Source organism: Lineus longissimus, chromosome 14, assembly GCF_910592395.1.
Source record: "Lineus longissimus chromosome 14, tnLinLong1.2, whole genome shotgun sequence".
Classification (NCBI taxonomy): domain Eukaryota; kingdom Metazoa; phylum Nemertea; class Pilidiophora; order Heteronemertea; family Lineidae; genus Lineus; species Lineus longissimus.
The window spans coordinates 10952684-10976234 of record NC_088321.1 but is presented as its reverse complement, the minus strand read 5'-3'; the positions used below and the strand labels follow the sequence as shown (position 1 = coordinate 10976234).

At 42.0% G+C, this 23551-nt stretch overlaps 1 protein-coding gene and 1 long non-coding RNA gene across 4 annotated transcripts in view; one reads left to right on the top strand and one right to left on the bottom strand.

Annotated features, from left to right (window-relative positions):
• Positions 1-4040: 4040 nt before the first annotated feature.
• On the bottom strand, positions 4041-9732 carry LOC135498988 (uncharacterized). The gene is made up of 5 exons (XR_010449200.1): positions 9674-9732; positions 9487-9567; positions 6445-6499; positions 4495-4612; positions 4041-4193 (listed from the first exon to the last, which is right to left on the bottom strand). It is a non-coding gene; the product is annotated as an uncharacterized LOC135498988 (long non-coding RNA).
• A 2212-nt stretch (positions 9733-11944) lies between these two features.
• The window catches only part of LOC135498978 (polyamine-transporting ATPase 13A3-like), a 57925-nt gene continuing 46318 nt past the window's right edge, over positions 11945-23551 (top strand). For 2 of the 3 annotated variants that reach the window (XR_010449196.1, XM_064789567.1), the window contains exons 1-2: positions 11945-12076; positions 14867-15243. Coding sequence is in view for 2 of the 3 variants with exons in the window: in XM_064789567.1 (XP_064645637.1) it covers positions 15197-15243 (47 nt within the window). In the remaining variant the exon portion in view is untranslated. The remainder of the gene's footprint in view (positions 12077-14866; positions 15244-23551) is intronic. The other variant, XM_064789569.1, reaches the window with a different exon arrangement.

Genomic DNA, 23551 nt, shown 5'->3' with positions numbered 1-23551 from the left:
AGAATCAAATTGTCCCCCGTTGTCACTAACAACTTCTTCGGGACAACCGTAGCGTGCAAAATGCGCTTTCAGCTTTCGAATGACCTCTACACTGGACGTAGAACGAAGTCTATCGATCTTCCAGAAATTGCTATAATAGTCTACAGTAATGAGATAGTCCTTGCTGTCCCATTCAAACCAATCACAACCAACCCTTTCCCAAGGTCGTGACGGTAACCACTACGATGGCCTTTGAGGACTTCTCTTGCCTAAAATAATAACACACAGCTAAGTTTTGGTCCGACTATCGCATGTTCTTGCAGCAACAGCTTCTGACCTTCACGCTTCAAACTACCATTGGTAACAGAAGCTGTCAATTGTCAAGTTCGATGCGGCAAATAGGAGAGGGTCACTGAGTCAACATATTGTCGTCTTTTGTAAGTGTTCTAGTCATCATAAAACTGGTCCTGGATCTAAGTGCTCCAGATGGCTAGAACTCCACCCTCATGGCTGCTAGTTCAGGGCATTTTGGACACTCTGTCGTATGTCACATCCTTCGAAGTACAAGGGACACACGATCTGCACCCTCGCAAGACGAGTTGCCCATACCAGGTAATATATATATTTGTTTATTCCTCCTTAGATAAGAAGACAAAATTTACAATGAATAGCGCTAGCATAAACGCTTAGAAATGAAAGTTAAATGAAATGACATTATGTACAAAGTGCTACATTTACTGGTTAGGGTCGTATACTATGTAGCTAGTTAGTATACCATCCAGCATTCTGCATCAATTTTCAGCATATGAATGTTATCGCTGTAGTCAAGATGATCAACTTGTTTCCCAAGAAGGGTTGCTGAGAGTTCAGAATCGTCCATGTTCCAGAGTGCGACGTTGACAAAAACAGAACATTCATTTTCAAGTCGTTGCCAGAATAAATCTCGATTTTCGCTGAAATCGGTACAAACGCAGAAGAAATGTACATCAGTTACCCCCAAGACTAACACTGGAGGAATAGGGTTGTCCGCTTCACTGCCCATACTTCTGTGGGGACGCTCCCAGCAGTTTGAAAGTCCTGTGGATGTATTAGTGTCTTTTTCTCTCAAGGAGCTGCATTGGGCACTTTGAGGTGTCACATCCTTCGAACTAAAGGGACACAGCTCATGTGCCCTTATCAAATAGCACTTCAGGTTAGTTATAGCTCAGTTAGTTGTCTCGTATCGGGTACCACCCAAGAAGTACTCGAGTAGTGTTTGAGGAGATGATATGAATAAACACAGCAAATGCTTTGTCTTCAAGTGACGATTGCGGTTTACCAGTTACTCTAAGCACGGGTTACTCTGGGCAGAGATGGGGTGTCAGTGTCTCTCTCAAGAGCGTACAGCGGACTGTCTGCAGGATGCCTCATCCAATACTAAAGAGACAGGGCTTTTAGCACCTCTGCAGGGATAACCATACATCGTAAGAATAGGATACAACACAAGTTTGAATGTCCTGGAATAATTCGCGTCTCTTTACGAGACAAAATCGGACGCTCTGTAATGTCACATCCTTCGAACTCCAGGGACACATAGATACACACATTGAGCGCCAGTTATTTTCCATGAGTAGTGGAGAAATGGGACTTTGTCAGTAAAAAAATTTTATCTAGGCAGATTTCGCAAGCCCTCACGAGCGAAGATGTTTGAAAGATGGTCTGTGGCGTCATGAAATCCTGCTTAAGTTCAGTTACGCGATATTCGTAAGTCGGCTCAATCATTGATACCATGATGACTATACAGATATAGGAAACCAGACAGAGCTCTTCAGAACTGTCGTCATACATAGACGTTGGTCTCCGCAAGGCTTGGAAAAACTGTCTATTCTTCTCGATCGTCAACTGCTTACATACAAGTTGGGTATCTCATTCGGGGTTGAAACGGGATGCAAATTATTAAAGTTACGGTACAGACTCTGGGCTATTTCGTCCCTGACCGCAGGCGTGAGGTATTTTTGGTGAAGAAGAAGCATTTGGTAAGTGCATAAATCTCACTTTTCGAGAGTGTCCCCCACGCTGAGAGACCGAAGGACAAGAGATAAAGGCTGATGATATGTCATTCTGGATTGAAACGGGATGCAAATTAAGTTACGGTACAGACTCTGGGCTGTTTCGTCTCTGTCCGCAGGCGTGAGGTATTTTGGCGAGGAAGGTGCATTTGGTGTCGTTTGGTAAGTGCATAAATCTAACTTTTCGAGAGTGTCCCCCACGCTGAGAGACCGAAGGACAAGAGACAAAGGCTGATGATATGGCAACTTTTATTCGGCAAGTATATAATATATACTACAAAAATTAGAATTAGTAGCCGGTGTAAAAGTAAAAAGTGTCCGGGCCTATTGTATTCTGACAGATTATGGCATATGGTTCTATAGAGGCAATGACCGTCACTAGCTCAGCGCATAATAGAATCCTTTGTTCCCGGGCATTTTATCCTAGGACATTTTAAACTTCTACACCGGCATGCGGAATCAGAAAAGGCTGACGGTAAATTGTTGCATGTGAAGATAGTGTAGTGTGTTAATCGAACTTGCTGGGAGTGATCCGCACACTTATTGACCGAAGGACAAGAGACGAAGGTTACGATATGACAACATTTATTTGGCAAGTACATGCATATGAATAATGCAAAACTTGGAATACAATAACACAACGTTGATACTGCTGACGCCGCTTGAGCCGCTTGAGCAAGCGTGTCAAGGGATCAGATGTTGGGTCAGTGCGCATGCGGGGCATGTGATGGAGGATGGTGCACTGTGAGTGTCGATAAGGATGGGGGGGGGGGACAAAGGCAAATGACAATAGCATAATAACAATTGAACAATGTACAAGTCGTATAAAGTAACCGTGGCCGCTTTCAAGGTGGCAAGAACTGATTGCTGACCAAAACAATGACATATTCTGTTAACACCAATGGAGCATTCTCTTGTACTGTATTTTAGCCCAAAACCGCCCAATCAAAATGGTGCAGAGACTCGATTGACGTTTATTGTCTTCAAGAGGAAATTGATCTCAAAACTGATATGGGCCTATATTCTAAAATACCTTGGTACCGTAAAGTCAACTTTTAAATGGAAAATGCATAAGCCTCGTTCTGAGAGTGGAGTGTTTTGGACACGCAACCAAGATGCTCTACCAAAGTTCCCTCGGGTTGCACTAAAATGTGGAAACCATGCACACAGCTCACTTCAGAAGTTTGAGGCTCTCAAAACACTGCTTCAAACACAAATCAGCCAAGGAAGCATCAACCACCCTAAGTTTTTTAATGAGCACTACACATATTTGCTGAGAAAAACGCTCCAAATAGCCCATTTGCGCGGATTTTAGCATCACTTGAGCGAGCCGATCCGGACTTCCTATACGCGCTGCCGTAACATAATGTAAACAACGGCGCTACCGGCGCTCCGGGCAGGCGATGGATGGAATTTGCCAAATTCGCACATATTCAAGTTATTTCGTGGCCTATCTTTTTAAGTTTGAGGTATTTTAGAATAGAAATTGAACCCTCGGCTTCGGACCTTGGTTGAGTTACCAAGACACTCTCGGGTGGAGCTAAAATTTCGTCCAAACCCTCGCCTATCGGCTCGGGTTTGGACTGTATTTTAGCTCCACCCGAGAGTGTCTTGGTAACTCAACCAAGGTCCTCCGGCTCGGGTTCAATTCCTTAAGTATAAATAATATTCTACCTAAAATATAGGGCTTCTGTTAAATAAGGCCTGCCTTAAGAAAAAAGAAAGAAAAAAGAAAGAAAACCTACAATCAATTCCTCTTGAAAACAGATATGTCAATAAGGCTTACCCAGGCATCATTTGAGTAAAACAATGTAGAAGCACATTTTTGCTGTGATCAAGAAATAGCTCCATTGTTGTAATGTTGCACTTCTTGTGCTGTGAAATAGCTCAGATACGGTAAATGGATTGCCACATTGAAAACGGAACAAGAAATAGCAATATTCTGGATCAACGAGTACATACATGAAGTGCTATCGATTTCAGGAATAAGCACATATTTTGCAAGGTTCACTTTTAACAAAGAGTAACAATGTTCGATGTTTTATTTTCAGGGTCGAAAACAGGTTAGTGTCAACCCATTCTGAGCCAACAGCATGAATTACAACAAGAAAAGGGTCAATTCCGTTGGGAACTGCTGTTCCTTGATCATGGCTCTTGACTACTGGCCTGGAATAGAAAGGGAATATTTAGATACCAAGAAACATTGAAATATACAATTTAAGAAATTGAAGTATTTGATCATTTTTCATGAAAAAAAATCTATTATAGCATATCAGTAATATGTCTGTACACATGTTTATGTCTGTGACAGCCTCATTGGCACTAATAAGATGAATCAATTAAATTTAATTGTCAGGTAATGGTGGTCAACCTGCCTCGGGTTTGTCCCAATATCAGTTGCATGATGACGGACCTAAAGCCTCATTTCATCAACTGTAGCCAGCTTATCGAATTTTATCTCATTTACCTTAATTGTGTTCCACAAATCTGGCATCCTGAATATTTATCTCTCAGAAGTGGCCTCGGTCACGTTAACTCGATTCTAGGGACGGGACAGCGAAACCACACGAGATGGAGCAATCCACCTGAAAAAAATTGGAGACAATTCGAATGCTGCTTCAGTGAACAATGGGCGATCTGTTCAGGAGACGTCTTTCAAATCGCCCATTGTTTCATAAACGAGAGGTGGACAGACAGTTCCAGCAACTCTTCGCAGATTTCCTTCTTCCAATGCATACATCGCGTTTTGTCTCGACCACACTTGCATAGCTATTTACTTTAAGGTCACGTGCAGGGCTTATTGGTAATTGCTGGGCTGAAACTTGGTACTGCGGGACAGACTTTAACATGTCCACAAAACGCAATGTCACTGCTGGACTGATTTACAAGTCCACAAAACGCAGAATCGGACATGGACATCATTACCCCAGCAAGAACCCAATGTAACCCCACAAATAGGGCCGTTTATAATGTTTAAGACATGTTTATACAATAACAATGCTGAAGCTATTGCCTGCAGTGACCTTGCTAATGATTTTTACGTGGGAGGGGCCAGGGACCGTGACCATTGATAAAGTCCTCACGATATTATATTCGTCAACAATGGGGCACAGACTTTCAGATATTTTCGTGACTGACCTATATTACCAGTACAGTCCAATATATATTTCTTTTTTTTGATCGACCTATATTACCAGTACAGTCCAATATCATTCTATTCTTCGTGACCGACCTATATTACCAGTACAGTTCAATATATATTTCATTTTTCGTGACTGACCTATATTACCAGTACAGTCCAATACATATTTTATTCTTCGTGACTGACCTATATTACCAGTACAGTCCAATATATATTTTATTTTTCGTGACTGACCTATATTACCAGTACAGTCCAAAGATACTATTTAGTCTGTATATTATTCTAGGGCTGGGGTGGGGGATGGGGAAATTCTCCAGTGACAAACTTTTTGAATGTCATTCAGGTAAAAAAAAACACGTCCAAAGAAGAAATTTATTTTCAAAACTTTTAACAATGCTCGAAAAAACTTTTAAAATGTTCATGTGGCGAGTCGCCACATGTACCGACTATACCTGTGGATCTAAATATATATATCATCATTGAAATCCTCAGAGAAATTAAACCAAGACAAAAAAGGGTTCCATGCACTTGGTTTCCATGTACCGCGAACGATGCTAACGATAGGATTGAGCTGACAGGATTTGGCCACATGAACCCCTCCCTGTCCAGAAGACGCGGGGGTCGTCAGATCAATTTGAAACCGCCATGGACATCACTTCTTCCCCCTCACAAGTCGGTCGCGATGACCTCCATGTGCAAACCATTTTGGCTGTGGATGCCCTGGTAACCCATGTCGCCTAACCAGACATAGCGCGCTGCCTGACTCGAAGTTACCGCCTCTGAGACCCAGGGTTGAGACACTGGGGTCTGCCCCTAGCTGACAGGTGGCTGGAGATCCATATCATAGAGCATACCAACCGTACATAACCGGCTGGACTGGTACACCCTATCAGGCTCAGACTCCCCAACGGAGTCTATTGAGCGCAGCCGCAGCGCCAGTTAATATGGATGGATTTACGTCGTCAAATAACTGTCGACCTGATGAGCATTCGTTCACGGTACATAGAGTTCATCGGAGTTGGGGGCGAAGAGACAAGACCAGGAACTCCTATGGGGTCACGGGTGCAATGCAACCCGAGGAACGAGATGCACCCAAAGTACAAACTCGAAAATAACTGGCTCATCCTTCGCCATAGGTGTCAAGTATGTACCACTCATACAGACAGGCGTCATTAACGTTGGGTAACACCTCACAAGGAGCAATACCAAGCATTTTCAAGACCTCATATTTAGCGAAAAGGTGTGACAACAATGATAATATATCAGATTCAATACCAGTCCCTTGACCACACCCAACCATTCCTTGAAAGTTCAAAAGACGTCGGGGCTTCTGAAAGAAAAAAAAATTGGCCATGACAGCGACGGTAGATAGATCGAAGTGATAGATTGGCTAACTGTATCTGAAGAGGGCGGGTAGCGATTTTTTTCCTGAACCTTTTGGGCACTGTAGTGTACATTTGTACAGGGACTTTCAACCAATCAGATTTCGACAAATACATGACGTCAGAAGTCTTAGAAACTTTAGACCAGTTGATAGAGCGCTCGTCAGAAATGGCAGAATACGATGTTCGATCCAAAGGTCGTGAGTTTGTATCCCGTTGTGGACAACATTTCCTTTTTCTTTTTTACTCTTTATATTTTATTTTTATAACGCGTTTCTTTTCTCTTGTTATTTAGATTTTAGATATTTTAGTTATTTCTGCTGCCTGCAACATACCTACAGAAAGGAAAATAACAATAGCCCATCTCCAAGATCCAAGGGATAGTCCTTCAGATATCATATTGAGCATGAATATACAATGAGACTTGTCTCATGTGAATGGTCTTCCTCCAGTAGGAATATGTTTCTCTGCAATGAGACTTGTCTTTCGATACTGCCTCGTGTGTATGGTCTTCCTCCACTATATTTTGATACTGTATGCTTCAAATTTGATTAACAAGCACAAAACAATACAAGCTTACTTCTAAGTTTCATGATGATGCCCCGATGACGACACAGATTTATCGGATTCTGATTGGCTGAGGACCTGTGTACAAATGTACACTGTACTGCCCGAAAGGTTCAGGAAAAAAAATTCGCGGGTGGGCGATTAAGCAGGCGCATAAAGTTAGATATTAAAATGGTAACAAAATGGCCGAAATTTATCTTCGCACACCATCTTTATACGTGTATAGGAGCTATAGGAAAAGAACTCAATGGTGACGAGATTATAAGATTTTAAGTAGCCTAAGTCTTTTGTTTGCTGCTGGTTTGCTGCGGCTTTCAGCAGCTTCCTACCGACGGCACAAGGATATATTTGAAAGCCACCACGTGACCGCAGGGCCAATGCATTGGTGTCATTATTCACATTTATCATCTTCGTGACCACGCGAAAACATATCTAAAGCTGACATGCATGCATAAAAACCCAAACGACAAAGATAGAAAATACAAACGCCCGACCACCAAAAGACAAACTGCACTTGAAACATGATAGACACCCAGCGACAGGTCTCGCTTGACTGTGTTACCATGTATTAAGGGGTTAAAGGGTCTAGGCCTAGTTATTCTAATATAGTTATTCCTTCTAGGCCTATGGGGCTTTGTTATGTTAATCTTTCAGGGAATGTAGGCCTTTGGCACTACAGATCTATGCCATTTACTCCCTGTCTGTCCCTGCATTTATAGTAATATCATGGTTTTCATTTACAACAGGTTAGTGCAGTGTTGTATTATTTTGTACATTTTCATCTTTCCCCATTTTGTATCATCTAAGCCATTTACTCCCTGTCTGTCCCTGCATTTATAGTAATATCATGGTTTTCATTTACAACAGGTGTTTGCGTGAGTAATTGATATAGTACGTGCTGTGAAAGGTCATTCCTATCGGCTACAACTGCACAAACAGAAGTTTTATTGGCGAGACAGGTCACAGAGAAAAAAAAGAAAAAAATATTCCTCGAGCGGGTTCGAACTCGGAACCCTCGCCACTTCATCCTTTCCGTCTTTTCTAATTTGGCCGTTAGGGTTTTTATGCATGCATGTCAGCTTTAAAGGGACAACCTGGGCGTGGGATTTCCATGGCCAGGAGGATAATACCTCTGCATGTCACAATACGCCGCCACTTATCTCAAATAACGATTTTCGCCAGTGTGCGAGGCAGTTTTGGACATGACCTGTGAAATTCAGGCAGGCCTAATGTTACACCCAGTTTTTGTGCACCGTTTATTGCAGTTCAATGATGTATTTCAATTTTCCTGTTTGGACTGAGAAGTCACGGTTCTACTGGAAGCCATTTTTGTAGCAAAAACCACCATATCTCATGCCACAGTTGTCCATTTAATACCACTGAATAGTAGGCCTATCACTAAACCATGGTCATTTCATAACACAAGCCTGGGAACAACTGGCAGGATTTATCAAAGCTCTGGGATGCTGATCTCCGATTGATCTTCGATCGTCGTACAGTTGGCAGCACAGATGTTCAATGAGACGATTGGTGATCACTAAATCATAAAGACTAGAGGGAGGTAATTATAAAATGATCTCCACCGCCCGACCCGATGACGTCATTACCGAAATTCCGGGTGGGAAAAACCCAAAGTATTTACATCACAATGGCGGCAACTTCAGTTCTGAAGTAATCGATGAGCTAGAAGTTGCCACCCGGAATTCCGGTAATGACGCATCGGGTCGGGCGGTGGAGATCATATTATAATTACCTCCCTCTAGCCTTTAGGATTTAGTGATCACCGAAACGATTGGTAATTTCTGCCATGTCTTCATGTAAATGTCTCTGAACTACTTCGATTGTATGCCTTATCTTTCTGATCCGGTCAAGGTCCTCATCATACATATCACATGTCACAGTATCAAGGGCTGATTGGTTCAGAGATAGAATGTGTTATGAGCACGTGACACATTGCGCCAAGAACTTGTCGTGTGACGTCATAAAACATGGCAGACATGACCGATCGTCTCATTTTCTTGCTGCCAGAACGATATAGTACCATAGATAGGGTATGGGCTGACAGTGTCCTCCTTTCAAAGGTCAGCTGAGCAGAGTGTGGAAATATTCAGAACAGCAGTGGCGGATTTAGGGGTCCCGCATGAGTCATCCCTCTTTGATATTTTAGGGCACCTCTCCTCAAGAACCCTCCCCTCATTTTCAGGATTGCACCTTCGGCTCTATCATGGGTTCTCATTGGTGGGGCAGCGCCCCCCCCCCCCGCTTCTTTCCCAAATTTCTGGATCCGCCACTGCTGCAGAGATGAGAAGTTTCAAAAGAATACATGTATGTATGATCAAGAAAGTTTCGATAGAGAAAAATAACTCACCATGGTGGTGTTCACGTCGTATCTTGTGATAAACCGGTTGGGCAGCATTGGGTGTGCTAGACAGGACAACGTGTCTGGCGTCTGCAAGAAATGAAAATGAAAAGATAAGATAAGATTGTACATTGTATCAGACAATAGTCGCAAAATTTGGGGAGAAAAAGTTGTGGAGAAATCAGGCTGAACTCACCAATGTTGAACCAGTGCTTCGACTTGGCGTCGACACAACTGAACGCTTGTGTTCCCAAACCGGTCTGTCATACCAGGAGCACAGCCAAATTCAACGCCCCGTACGTTACGTCAGAGAGGTTACCAAACCACTCATCTATTCAAATTGTGATTTTCAATGAAATTCATTGACCCATACACGAAAATTAGTGACATAACTTCGCGGAAACTTGGCTTTTGTGGTATTTTTAAACGAGTCTACGTGACGTAACATGATTGTTGAAACTTATAGCCAGTAGTATTCACACATGGCAAATTTTTTTAAATTCAAGTTCAAGTTTGCGCACCGAGCGATTGAAAGTGGTCCGTTGGGTGCGCTGAGATGAATTGATAGCTTATGCCGCTCCGCCTGTCCAGCTGAGAGTTATGGCTGGTCAAATCGTGTTTTTTTCCACCACGATTGGCTAGCTAGCAGCCATCAGGCTATATCAATGGCAGGTGTCTGTTCAGCGAATGAGAAATGCCGCGAACGAGACGGCGATTGCTCTGGTGACGTCATCGAGTGATGGCAGGTGGAAATGCCGATGGAACGACACGACACAGATAAAGAGGGACTTTATGATTAATGAACATTGGTTAGGGACATCAGTAAAAATGAAAATAAGGGTTAAAAAACATGCACGGACTTTCACTGATTTTTTAAAGAATCAACTTGGGCACGAGATATGTTGGTTTTTCATAGAAAAATGGCTTCCAGGAGGACCGTGACTCTCCAAGCAATATATGATAATGGTTAAAAGAGAAATACGTGCACAGACTTTCAGGGATTTTAAGAAGTTTTTCATTAAAATGACGAACCACAGGACTCAAATGTTTTGGGTGAGAGCATAGTCAGCGGAGCGCTATCCCAGAGCGCTATGAGACATACAGTTGTGTGAGTTCACTAGAGCTTGCTATTTACATATTAACCTAGCACGGGTACTCTGGCACTGGCACTGGCACTGACACTGGCAGCGTTTTTGCAAGAAAATACAACAAAATATAGGTTTTACGTCCCATAAAATGCAATTAATGAAAACTGATGAGGATTGTAGCTTATTGTGTCCGTAAAATGCATTGATTTTTCAAACTTAACCAAATTCCTTTCTCAAGCCCCCCTGTGCAAAAGTGGCTGCCGGCTGCAGACAATTCCTTATGCCATGTGCATATAGCCTGACATTTTACAAAGGAGTGTGCATGGATCTCTAGCTCTGGAGATCATGTTGTTTCAACTGGAAGAGGACAACCGGTAAATATTTGGGCCAATATTTGTGTCAGAACTAGGCCTACTCTGATCAGGCATGGACCTCCGTGTGGCTTGAATTGAGAACGGGAGGCTAGTATGTCGGATGTACATCCTGGTGACTGGACCGCCATGCAGCTTGAATCGTGGACGGGAGACTAATAGGTCAGAAGAACATCCTTGTTACAGGACCTCAGTACGGCTTGAATTTAGCACCGGCGGCTAGTATGTTGGAAACACATCTTTGTGACAGGACCTTGTGGTATCGTATCAGTGGCAATCAGCAATGAGAAACAGAAAGTCTTGTAAAATATAACAACATTCTTAATTACTCATTGAGTGATATGAATAAAGACTAGCAAATGTTTTTACTCCGGTTTTGTACAGGAAGGCCTAGTGTAAATGTACATGGAGATTTAGATAAAAGCATTTGCTAGTCTTTATTCATATCACCCATTCTTTCCTCCTCTGAACCCGGAGAGCCCAGTTCTCACATTCAATAGTAGGTGGTAGCATCTGCTGTAGCAGACGACACTAATAGTTCAAGACACGACAGACCTCCGTGTGGCTTGAATCGAGAACGGGAGGCTAGCAGGAAGAAAGCACATCCAGGTGACAGGACCTCCGTGCGGCTTGAATGGAGGACCGGAGACTATTAGGTCGAAGGCACCCATCCTGGTGACAGAGTCTCAATGCGGCTTAAATCGATGATAAATAGGTTAAAAGGTCTGGAGGCAGGATTTGGAAGCTTTTGAAGGGTGTCGTCTGTATAGTCCATTCGATTGTTCCCAGTTGTCTGGTTTAAGCTTTCTCCAGGGTTTTCGTTCATTCTTCAACCTGAGGCCTACTTCCTACTGGCGAGAATCCAAGACCTGTAATGTGGTCACTGCTGTGTATTGACGCAAAATGTGATTAATCAAAATTAGGACAAATGATTTGATGGGGTTGATTGGGGACCTAGAATTCTATTTAATTGAAAACAGTAATGTCACACGTTGCATGCATAAAGCAGCTGATATACGTACGCACCAGTGTCGCAACAGCCTGGCGAGAGTTGGGAGGCCGACAAAAACAATATACATGTACAAATGTAATTCGTAAGGACAAAGGTTTGTTTTTCTCGCAAACTTGTCTGCACAACTGGTAAGAACGCAGGTTACACTCAAATGTTTTAGTGTCATGATACTGTGAATAGGGAGGTTTCGACTACGCTGAGTTTTTTCCAGAATTTCTAAATGTCTCTAGGAAGTGATGGAAAATTTGCGATGTACTGCGATTCTAGGATTTCGAAATGATAATGCTTCATACACTTCCCAAGACTGATCCGCATTACAGGATTAGGTACATGTGTATGTCCCTCTCTGTCATCAATGAGCGTACCGGGGCCGGCCCTCTTACGAAAGAATCTCACCACGGTATATTTTGTGAATCAGATTTTCCATGTTGAATTACGAATTCACCATGCTCACCATGCTAAAATAGTTTACCGTCCCAATTCCAAATTCATCATGGTACTAAAGTGCCATGATGAATTGAGTACGTCGAAATGATTCATGCTTGTACGAGGAATATATTTAGTGCTGAATCTGACATGACCCAGGGCCGTTACTGTGTATATTAGTCACCTGAAGATGGCCAAATTAGCCCCTCTGCTCCTGCCTATAGTCCCCTTTTAAATATTGACATTTCGTCCAAAGGCAATTTTTTTATTTTCCAACTTTGCTATTACTTGTACATGTACATGTATTTGTACTTTACATGGACAGAACATCACAGAACTATATCATTCTGGTGTAACCAATGGTTTTTAATATACTCCGCCTCTCGCAGTGACGCCCAAAGCGCATGCGGGAAGTCATTGTTTTCATTGCGAGGTGACTCGACCAAAAGGTCACCATCGCCTTGTCCGGAGTAGAGAGGTGTCTGATCTACACAAGCTTTTGTTATTGGAAATGCACTTGTGCAGGCGCGGATCAAAGGGGGGAGGCGCGCGCGCCAGATGCATCGTTTAAAACATCATAAATATCAATGAGTTATGTTGTTCCAACCAAACGTAACGTTTCTTTTGATCACGCAGTCGCTTGATGATCGTACATGTATAATCAGGCGTCACAATTGCCATTTAGTAACAGATTGGTTGGGGCAGTGCATAGGCCCCACACTACAATACCCCACTTAAAACTCGCCAGGGGTGAATATACATGTCTCTGCCCTTTACTCTCCCTTGATTGTCGAGTACAGGTCTGTATCAAATTTCTCAGAAACTGGATCCACAACACCCAATTTTTGCACATATTTCTCTGAAACCCGTACCTTCTCTCAGAGTCCACGTATGGCCCATACACAATACATTTTTTGAAATATATACCCCAACTCAGAGTGCTTTTCTCCGTAAATTTTAAGGTATCTTTAAAGGTTTCTCCCACACACTCTCCCGGTTTCTGCAAGCCATAGATGCCTATCCCATTCTCAGACTTTCTGATCATGGATGTCGAATCATGGTATAGGTGTTCGGGTTGGCCTACATGTTCCCTCCTCAGAATCTATGGGTTGGAAGTTACTTGAAAGTACGACAGCCTATTCGCAGATCCAACTATAGTGTGTAATGCATATAAATTATGAATTATGTAAATTAATAATAGATTCCTACTTTTCCTTCACTCACCCCTGGGGAGACTAGGTATTTATAATGGAAAACACATCCATACTGGTGACTAAGACCATGTGTCAGAAATTCAGAAATTCATTTTTTTTCTATACAGGGTGTTTCAAAAAAAGGAAACCAAGATTAATTTGTTAATTTCCTGCACATGGCTGAATATTTTGGAAATTGGCAACCGCCATTTATTACTTAATGATGTCCTCTTTTTAATGACACCATGAAATCCAATTTACTGTCTCAGTTGACTGAGTATAACTGCGTTCAATCAACCATGTCAGAACTGGTCTTGCACCAGATTCACCACAGCGGAACTCCGACAAAAAGGAGAAAAGAGAGACCAGTGTGTCTTTAGCAACATTTTTCTTCAATGATTTAGCATCTGGGTGCTTATTCCTGTCTCAGCCTAACTCCAGTGTCCTTCGACATGCCCCTCACTCCTTTCAACACAAACTTCAGCTCTGGTTCTCATTCCTCTCAATGCATTCCTTATTACGTCTCTCTGTCCTCTTAAGGCCTCGACTGCAGCGAAAATTCTGGCACGTAGGTCATTGATATCTTGTGGAGGCGACTTGTTAACTTGGTTTCAAAGATGTCCCCAAAAAATAATCACAGAGGGTAAGGTCAGGGATCTTAATCACACAGTTGATCTCACCAAATGCGTCTGCTACTTGCTGGAGACTTCCAGTCCTAAACCACTCTTCTACCCAAAACACACGCTGCTTAGTTGTAAGTTGCATTTCGCTGGTCTGAGAAAATGAGCAACCTTTTCAACTTTTAAGGAGTGTGCAATGGAAAAACATGCAAAGGATTGCATAATTTGGAGGCCCAATAAAAGCCCTGCACTGGGCAGACAAGGTTTATTACAAAAACGTCTGTCTGGTTCAAGACCAGTTCTGCCATGGTTGATTGAACTGTTTCGTGTTTAGTCATCTGTGACAGTAAATTAGATTTCTTAGTGTCATAAGAAGGAGGACATAATGGTGTAATAAATAGTGGTTGCCAATTTCCTAAATATTTAGCCATGTCCAGGAAATTAACAAATTATTCTCGGTTTCCTTTTTTTGACACACCATGTACCATCTAGTCTCGCGCACTGAATTGCTAGTGTGCAACTGCATGGGTATGCAAAAGCGCCGACGGCTCTTTATGAAAATTCAAAATTCAGTATTCAAATCTCTATAATATTGAACCGTGAACTTCAATGGAACATTAATTCGCAAACGTACCAGAATTTTGAGTTTTAAATGAAACTTCTTGTCTCTACCCTCTAGATTTCCTGGGCAGTCTATTGCGTCTTCCTAATTGGGTCTGACGAACTAAGCCGGTCCACTGCATCCGGAGTGTACTATCCTCGGGCACCAGCCAAACTCGGCGCCCTACGCATAGAGTCCAAGCATAATTTCTCATGCATGTCCGTGCTTCAGAGTTGTGAAAAGGCCTGTGAAACCAAACGGACTGTTGGTGGTTGAGCCATTGTGACATGCCCGACGAAAAAGGGACAATTTTCGACAAACCGGCTGCAAGAATTATGCGAATCATCGGTGGGTTGTCGTCGATGCGAACCTGGTTGTGACATCATACCAAGACACGAGGTGGAGGGGATGGAGTCACGTGATGAAGAGAGCGGTGTCTCCCTGTTGGCGGGCGGGTGAGTAGACCTTTCTCCTACACTAAAATGTCAATCACGTTTCATCTTTAAAAGTGATCAAGGTTCGGCTCAGTTAGCGCGAGCTGATTTCATCTCTTTTATGTCAAGTGTTGAGCCTCAATTGATTATCAAAAAATCTGCATGATGATGGGAGGGGGGAGGGGAGACATCCCTTAAGCCACAACAGGGTCGCGGATGGAATTTCAGTCCTGCTTATATCCATTGTGGGGTAAAAGCAAAGGACGCCAACCGGATCTGTAGGTGACTTTAAATGTTCACCATATTTCACCATAACAATCAACATTACCAACAAGCTCGCATTCAGGTATATGCCAAGTCACTTGGTGTTGAGTTCTGGACGCTTAGTCTCTTCAACAATGGATCTCTCATTCAGACTTTAAACGCGACTCATTCAGGCTTTAAACACAAGACTATATGAGGACACTATGACCGGTCTTACACTCGTTACTTGTCCATATACTGTAAAATATGTGATAAGCGAACGGCCCACAAAACTGGTCGAGAGGAAATAATTGCGTATACATGTTCAGGTCCTTTGAAATAGGCCTAGATGACGCTGATAACAAGTGTCGTTTTCATGTGGTTATAGCCTAGGGGTTATTGGTGGTAGACTTCTACCGCGTTCGTGCAAAAGTACATGTACTTGGGCTCATTGAGTTGAATTGGATGAAAAGAAAGACAAACAGGATGTGATGATTAATACTGGGTTTAAGTAAATTTTTCGTCCAAATCTACAAATTCTAGACCATTGTCTTCGATCTCAATGTTATCAAAATCAATAATGTCTTGATCAACGTGATCTGGCACTGGCTCATCTCCTTGAAGCAGTCCGCACGCACGCCAGGCCGTATGGATTGCCTCTTCCGTTGTAGGGGCCGAGGAGTCGCTGATAATGCGCAAAAGCGTATTCCTAGTAATTGGCTCACAAAGACCATGTCCATCATTACTTTGGATCTTCCAGGCCTTCCACATTTTACGCATGTTAATTTTGAAGGAACGGATGACAGTTTTATCAAATGGCTGGACCAAAGAAGTACATCTTCTTCCAACCAACTGGATAAAACCAGGTGCATCTTCAATGTGATGCTCAAGCTGGGAATTTCTATGGGCTGGGAACATGTCCCATATCAGCAAAAATGGAAAGGCATCACCTACAAAAGGGAGAAGACTGTCATTAACCTACGGTAGTAGTGTCTGCCAGTTTGCCCAATCCGTTTCAGACCCGGTTACTCGGACATTGTCCGGTGCATTTTCCCTCAAATCCTGGATAACTTCCTCGTCAGCCCTCAGTCCTCTGAGTATCACACTCGCAGGCATCTTTCTCCCATCCCTTGTAATCCCTAAAGTTACGGTACATCCTAGTTTCGGATTCCCTCGGGACGTGCGAAGATCAATTTGTTTTGCCCCCTTTTCATTGTAGGTGTATTGTGGCGCCATGTCAAAAAGAGCAAACGTTTCATTCATGTTTATCACAAGTTCAATCCCATTTTCATCAACCGTCTGGCCAACATTTTGCTGAAAATTGGCCACAAGTTCATCCGCGTTTTCGGGAATAGCCGTAAAATGTTTGCATTGTTTCCTAAATCTAATCCCGTTCCTAGAGAGAAAACCAGTTAGCCACCCTCTGGACGCCCTGAAGTCTGTTAATTGTGGCCGATGCTGCCTGTATTCCTGTTGCTGCTGTTCGGGAAGCACTGCCCACCATGTTCGGAAAGATTGTTCAGCTTTAATCATCATGTCGTCGCCCGAGACAGGTACCCCATGTTGTCGCCTTGTTGCCATCCATTCACGAATGACCTGTCAACCTCTGGCCATAAGGCTGCAAAAAATGTGGACTTCAGAAAAGAACAATATTTCAAATTTAAAGTTCCAGGTTCTTATGGACATCAAATTTGAAAAGAAAATGACATGGAAGATGGCGTTAATTTTCTGTTAAAAGTACAATACAGCACTCACCAATGCCACTTTGTCTTTGTCTGCGCCTGTTGACCTGCCTGCTCGTAGTTTGTAAGGCATCGACATTTTCATCAACATTATTGATGTCGCCATTATCCATTGGATGAACGAAATCAGAAAACATTATCAAAATGCCAAAAAAGACAGTGCACATCATTTTGGTTTCTTGCTGAAGCTTGCGATTGACAATCTTAAATGCACGAGTAGGCCAGCGTTAAATCGGTTATTCAATGTCATCTAAATTCAAAGGGATATCAGACATGGATTTTGTGGTACATGTACATGCTCAATAAATCGTGTCATTAGCGTCATCTAGGCCTATTTCAAAGGACCTGCACATGTATACGCAATGATTTCCTCTCGACCAGTTTTGTGGGCCGTTCGCTTATCGCATATTTCACAGTAATCCGTCTAGCAAAACGCAGCTGATTTCTTCGCTAATTCTTTTAACCACTCCGCAAATTTCTTTAATCCATTTTTCACTCTATCTGGGACATCTGGTTTTGGAGGAGTTGGTCCAAGAGGATTCGGTCCAGGAGGTTTTACTGCTCTCAAGGAATTACTGATAGAAAGACCTAAGGTTGTGAAAAACATTATTACCGCAGTTACAATTGCTCCAATAGTTAGGCCCTCCAATTTTAAGAGTAATTTTAATCTATCTTTCGGAGGTATTTTTGAGTCTGGTTTTTTTATGTAGTCTCTCCAAATTCTCTTCAATCTTTCATTTTGTGATTTATATTCATCATTAAGGTATTTCAAATTTCTCTTTTCTTGGTCTGATTGTTCCTTTATTTTCAGCTTCTCCACAGGATCAGTTTCCTGACCATATTTTTCATCAAGTAGTGCAATCTTACTGATAGGTCTGATTCTTCTTTCAGCCATCTTTATCTCATTTAATCTTAGTGTCGTCATTTCTCTAGCATCTCTAGGTTCGAATTCTTCTACTAACTCTGCTTCAGTTGAAGTCAATACTGTCTTCATTAATGTTTGATTTAGAATGTCTCCGTTTAAACTTCCATCATCACCGTTAATTCAATCTTCTACTTTTCTTGTGTATTTATTTCCAAAGATAGTTTGCTGATGTGGACGGTTCAACTCCCCTAAAATCAGCCTTATTTATAATTTTTTCATAAGGTGTCTTAAGAATATCCTTAACATACTCAGCTACTTCTACCCCTTGATGCCTTTTCAATGTATTATACTCATGTAATTTCCCAGATTTGTTAATGATATCAATATTCTTACCACCATAATTTAGTGACAAGACAGATCCGGTTTCTTTCAACACAAGCGAAAGTTTATGTATACCTGTTTCTGTCCTTTTCCATTTTTTTCCAAATAAGGATTTTTTAAATTTGTCCTCCTTGATTGCGCAGCTTTTAAGGTGGGATTATAAACTTCTGGTCTTCCTGGAGTATCAAATGAGGTTTCTGCAGTTAAATTACTTTTTAGTTCGGCTATTGCGTTACAAGTTTCTTCTTCATCAGGATTCAAAGATTGGGGTCAATATAATCCTCAGGATTACCAATGTTAAAGCCACTGAGATCATCCATTTCTATGTCTTCGGGATCACCTCCAACTTCAGCCATTAAGATTAACTAAAATCCCCGAACAGGTTGGATTTTACTTTTTTATTTCCCCCTTTTAACGGCTTTTACACAATCAATTAAACCATAGATTATTTAACTAACAACAATCATCAATAGGATGATAGCATTTTCAGCCAGAAAACCAACAACATCACCTACTGATTTCAAGATGAGTGAAACAATGGAACCAATAATACTCGGAAAAGCTACAATTGACTTCTTAGCCAATTCTTTAAGCCTCCAAGCAACCTTCTTGAGTCCTTCCCTTACTCTATTTGTAATGCTTGGTTCTCGTTTTGGGGGGTTATGGGGGTTCGGATTAGGCTTAGTTGTCAACCTAATGGAATTACTAATAGCTAATCCTAGAGTGGTTAGTATCATAATGAGTACTAAAGTACCAATTTATAAACCTTCCAAATTGAAGAGTAATTTTAATCTATCTTTCAGAGGGATCTTTGAATCTGGTTGTTTTAAAAAATCCTTCCATACTCCCTTTCATCTTTCATTTTGTGATTCATATTCATTTTCAAGGGATTTCAAATTTTTATTTTCTTTGTCTTATGATTCCTCTATTTCCTGTCTCTTCTCGGGATCACCTTCCTTATCGTACTGCTCTTCAAACCGTTCAATCTTATTTCTAAGTTCGGTTATATTATTCTTCATCTCTTTTAAATTGGTGGTAACTTTCTTAATTTCTCTAGAGCCGAATACTTCTTCTACTTGATCAGTTGCAACAGATAATATCGTCATTAACTTTTCAAGGAGATCGTCTGAATCATAGTTTCCATCATCACTGTTATAATAATTGTATCTTCGTTAATTGTATCTTCGATTTGATTTACTACATTGGATCTCTGCTCTGTTGGACTGCTGATTGGAGTTCGCTTCGCAGATGAAGGTCGTAACTCATTAACAGTCTCATACCTCTGAATTTGTTCTGGTGGCTCCCATTCTTTTCTCTCTTGTTCTGTTCTAGCAATAGAAATATATTTTGTGGGGGTCTAAATAATGACTCATTTCATCTAATTTGGCCACGACTGACTCTCCAACAGTAAATTTCTTAATTTCAGATTCCTTTAGAATATTTCCTTTATCATCCGTTATCTGAACCCAGAATAGTTTTCCTTCAATACTCCTACCAACCATGAAGAGATTATTTTCAAAAAGAGGACGACTATCAAGAGGGTTTATTTTTAAATTTTTATTTTTAACAACCTCATTAACAACCTCATAAACTTCCTCTACTGTAAAAACGAGGTTTTCCAGTTCCTTTAAATTTCCTTTTGTAAACCTAAATTGTTGAGGTTTTTGGAAACCACGGTAATTTGGAATTATCTTCTAATTGTTTTTGTTCATCTGTTTTATCTTGAAAAAATAAATTCAATTTCGTTTTCAGTTCTTTAGTTATACTTATAATTTCGTTTGACCAAGAAACATTCGGCTTACTAAAATCTGAGGGATCATCAGCTAAATTATCCCCAGAACTAGATAATGAGTTGTAAGATAGATACATATCATCAAGTCACTCTTATGGAATGAAGTGGAATCAGAATTCACAGAGTAATCAGAATTCATAGGGGAATCATCTTCGGGATTACCTTCTGGAGGATCACTTCCAACATCAGCCATTTAGTTTAGCTAAAATACCAAATTAAACTTACAACTCCACCGGCTGTGGTGGCTAAAATAAATTTCATGTTTTCATGAGTAGCATAATCATCACTTACCTGCCTGCCATCGGCAGCATTTACATGCGTTGCATGCGTAGCATAATCATCAACTGTAGAATCATCGGTGGAAAATCTTTTTTTAATTTCCGGAGTTTCCTCCTCGACTATCGTTTTATACACCGCTTTCAATTTGTAAGTCTTTACAGGTGGACATTTAAAGGAGGTGCAGTATTCTTTTTACGGTTGATGTCATTTTTCCCAACACTCATTTTTTGGGGTGCTATCAAAATATTATTGTTGAAATTCATGATGTTCCCGCTTTTTAAGACCATGTTGGTACCAATGATGTATAAACCTGGGGCAATTACATAATCCAATCTGGTGTGGGTTTGGGCAATTGATTTTTGATACCTTTGAACTGAGGTAGGAATGTCAGCGTGTTTGTTGATTGAGTATTTTAAAAGTTTGGTAAATTCTTTCAGGGCATCAAATTCAGTTCCTGTTGCTCCTGTAATCGGAGTTCTGGTGAGTGCTTGGGCGCCAAGTATGCAGTAAACATATGTTCGGACAGAATCATTCAGCCTCTCTATACCAGGGTTTGAGAAACCCGCTGATTTCAAAATCATGAATTGTTGACACGTCTGACAATGGTTCTGTTTGATAACGGCAAAAACATTTTTATGTTGATTAACATGCCACCTGATGAAAGTATCTGGATATTAAAAGGTAGCCATTCCAGCATCCCAATCTGCAGTAAACATTGGAGGCATTTTATTTTCGTGAACTTGCATCAGGAAGAAATGTATTTTTGGGTCATTTATGTGATAACCCGGATCTGTGATGTTGGAATTATAGTCTGGAACACTCCAGGAGGTCCATCCGTCAAACACCGAAAAATCATACTCGTCTTTTAAACCAAACTCGCTTAGTAACTCTCCTAGTTTTCCACAGTTAATACTTTTATTCGTTTCGTTAAAATTGATTTCGCCCGGACTAGGGATCTGTAAGTTTTTCATAATTTTACAAACCTGCTAGTATGTGTGAAATCTATAAAACGATCTGATCATTGGAGTTTTGTAGTTCAAGTGTTGGTTGACCGAAACCCTACAGCCGGTTGTTGCAAACCACACTGCCGTGTTAAATTGATTCTGGTAAAACGACAGTGGGTTTTTTCCCGTCGCACACAATCTGATCAATTTTTTAAACGTAAAAATCTGTAGTTTCATGAAATCGGCCATTGTACTGAGTTTCCCAGAACATTTTCAACTAATCGTCATTGGTAGTGTTAAGGTTGTCCCAGTGCTAATGGCTGATAGTGTACAGGGTGTCCATGAAAAAAGTCCAACTGACATATTGGCTTCTGCTGGTTTTAGGGACTGACCTGCCCTTTCAAAGTGAGGCACTGCTCAGGGAGGTAATGAAGCATGTCTTCGGGTCTTATCATCCCTTACCAGCTTCGGGCTTTCAAAGATACTTTGCAATGCGAAATTGGTAAGAATGAGAAGTTGTCCGTCACATATCTGGAGAAAAAACCGAACATCCCTCTGAATGTACAGTCTTGTCCGAAGTGATCAGTGAAGGAATAAAAAAGAACGATGCAAATCCCGATTCAATTTATTTTCAAAGCTAAAGATACACATTATTAGATTGTCCGGCTTTCAGAATCGTACCCACAATCATTCACAACACCCACAGTCAATTCAAGTCCATCACAATGTCCTCCTCGACTACATTCACGAACTCTGGTCCATCCATGGCAGTCTCCTCTTCTTCCTCCAAGATAGCATGTGGTCCAGCTTCGATTGGCCTTTGTCGAAACGATGCTTCAAATCAGTTGACGATAACGTCCTCATCAACACCATCCCAGGCATCTCTGATGATGTTGGTCACGTCTCTATGTGAGGGCAGTCTCCTCTTTCGTCCGTGTGGTCCTTCTTCCACGATTTCCATTGTCGCCGTACGTGAGTGACATTTGAAGGACTTCATGACTGCAACGTCTAACGGTTGTACGAGGGATGTGCAACCAGCAGGTACGTAATCCAGGCTGCCTCTCATGTCGCGGACTCTCGTCCGGAAGTTCTCTGTCCGGTGGACCTGATAATGATCGACGATTAACAGGAACTGGTCGGTCTCGTTGTCGGTGACGTAGGGTGATAGAACTTCATCTAACCAGTTGTGCGCCGTTTCCTCCCTCATCCAACCAGCTTCCGATAGGGTAATCTTTACATCTGCTGGTGGGTTGTCTTAGAGGGCTGCAAACACCCGGACGAAACCTCCTGGGGAAGGTGATGTGCGCCGGCAACTTTGCTCCAGAGGCTGCGATGCAGAGGGTGACTGTGCATCCCAGTTTAGTATTGGACCTGGATGATCAGACGTCTATGGCCTTCTCCCCCGTGTTGTTGGCCGTGTACATGGTTCTAATATCAAACAGGACAAAGGTTTGGTCCATGTTAAAGAAGAACCGCATCTGTATATCAAGACGATCGATGCTCCCAGTAACCGCATCTCGGAAGGTCTGGATCCTTGCAGCAGCATCAGCGGGGACGGTCGTTGTATCCTTGGTCACCTTCCGTAGGGACACGTGGCGTCTCTTCATCAAGCACTCCACCCAGCCTATGGATGCGTTGAAATCCCATAGCTGAGGGCGACAATGCTGAATCCCTTCTCTGACATCTTGAGCTAACTCATTCCACCAGCTTTGCCACACTACCAACGCCTTATCTTGAATGTCGAGAACGGAGACTGCGAGGCGACGCTTTCTCATCTGCTGCAGCCATTGGTAAAGCTGGTCCTCAACCTGTGGCCATAACGGATCACGGGGCTCCATCATCGTCTTCTTCTTGCTTCTGCTCGAGGTCCTCGAGATTCCACCTTCTAAACGTCTCCCAGGGGATGTTATAGTGGGCGGCGAACTCTCTCATACTGCGCACCGTACCGTTCACCAGTGCCTCCTTCTGGTCTCTCAGGTAGGCACGTTTTTCTGTCACGGTGTAGCGCCGGCGTCGTTTTCTCAGCAGCTCTACAGCATCCATTGTCGCACAGGTTGTCTGCAATGTGGGTACCCTCAGTGGG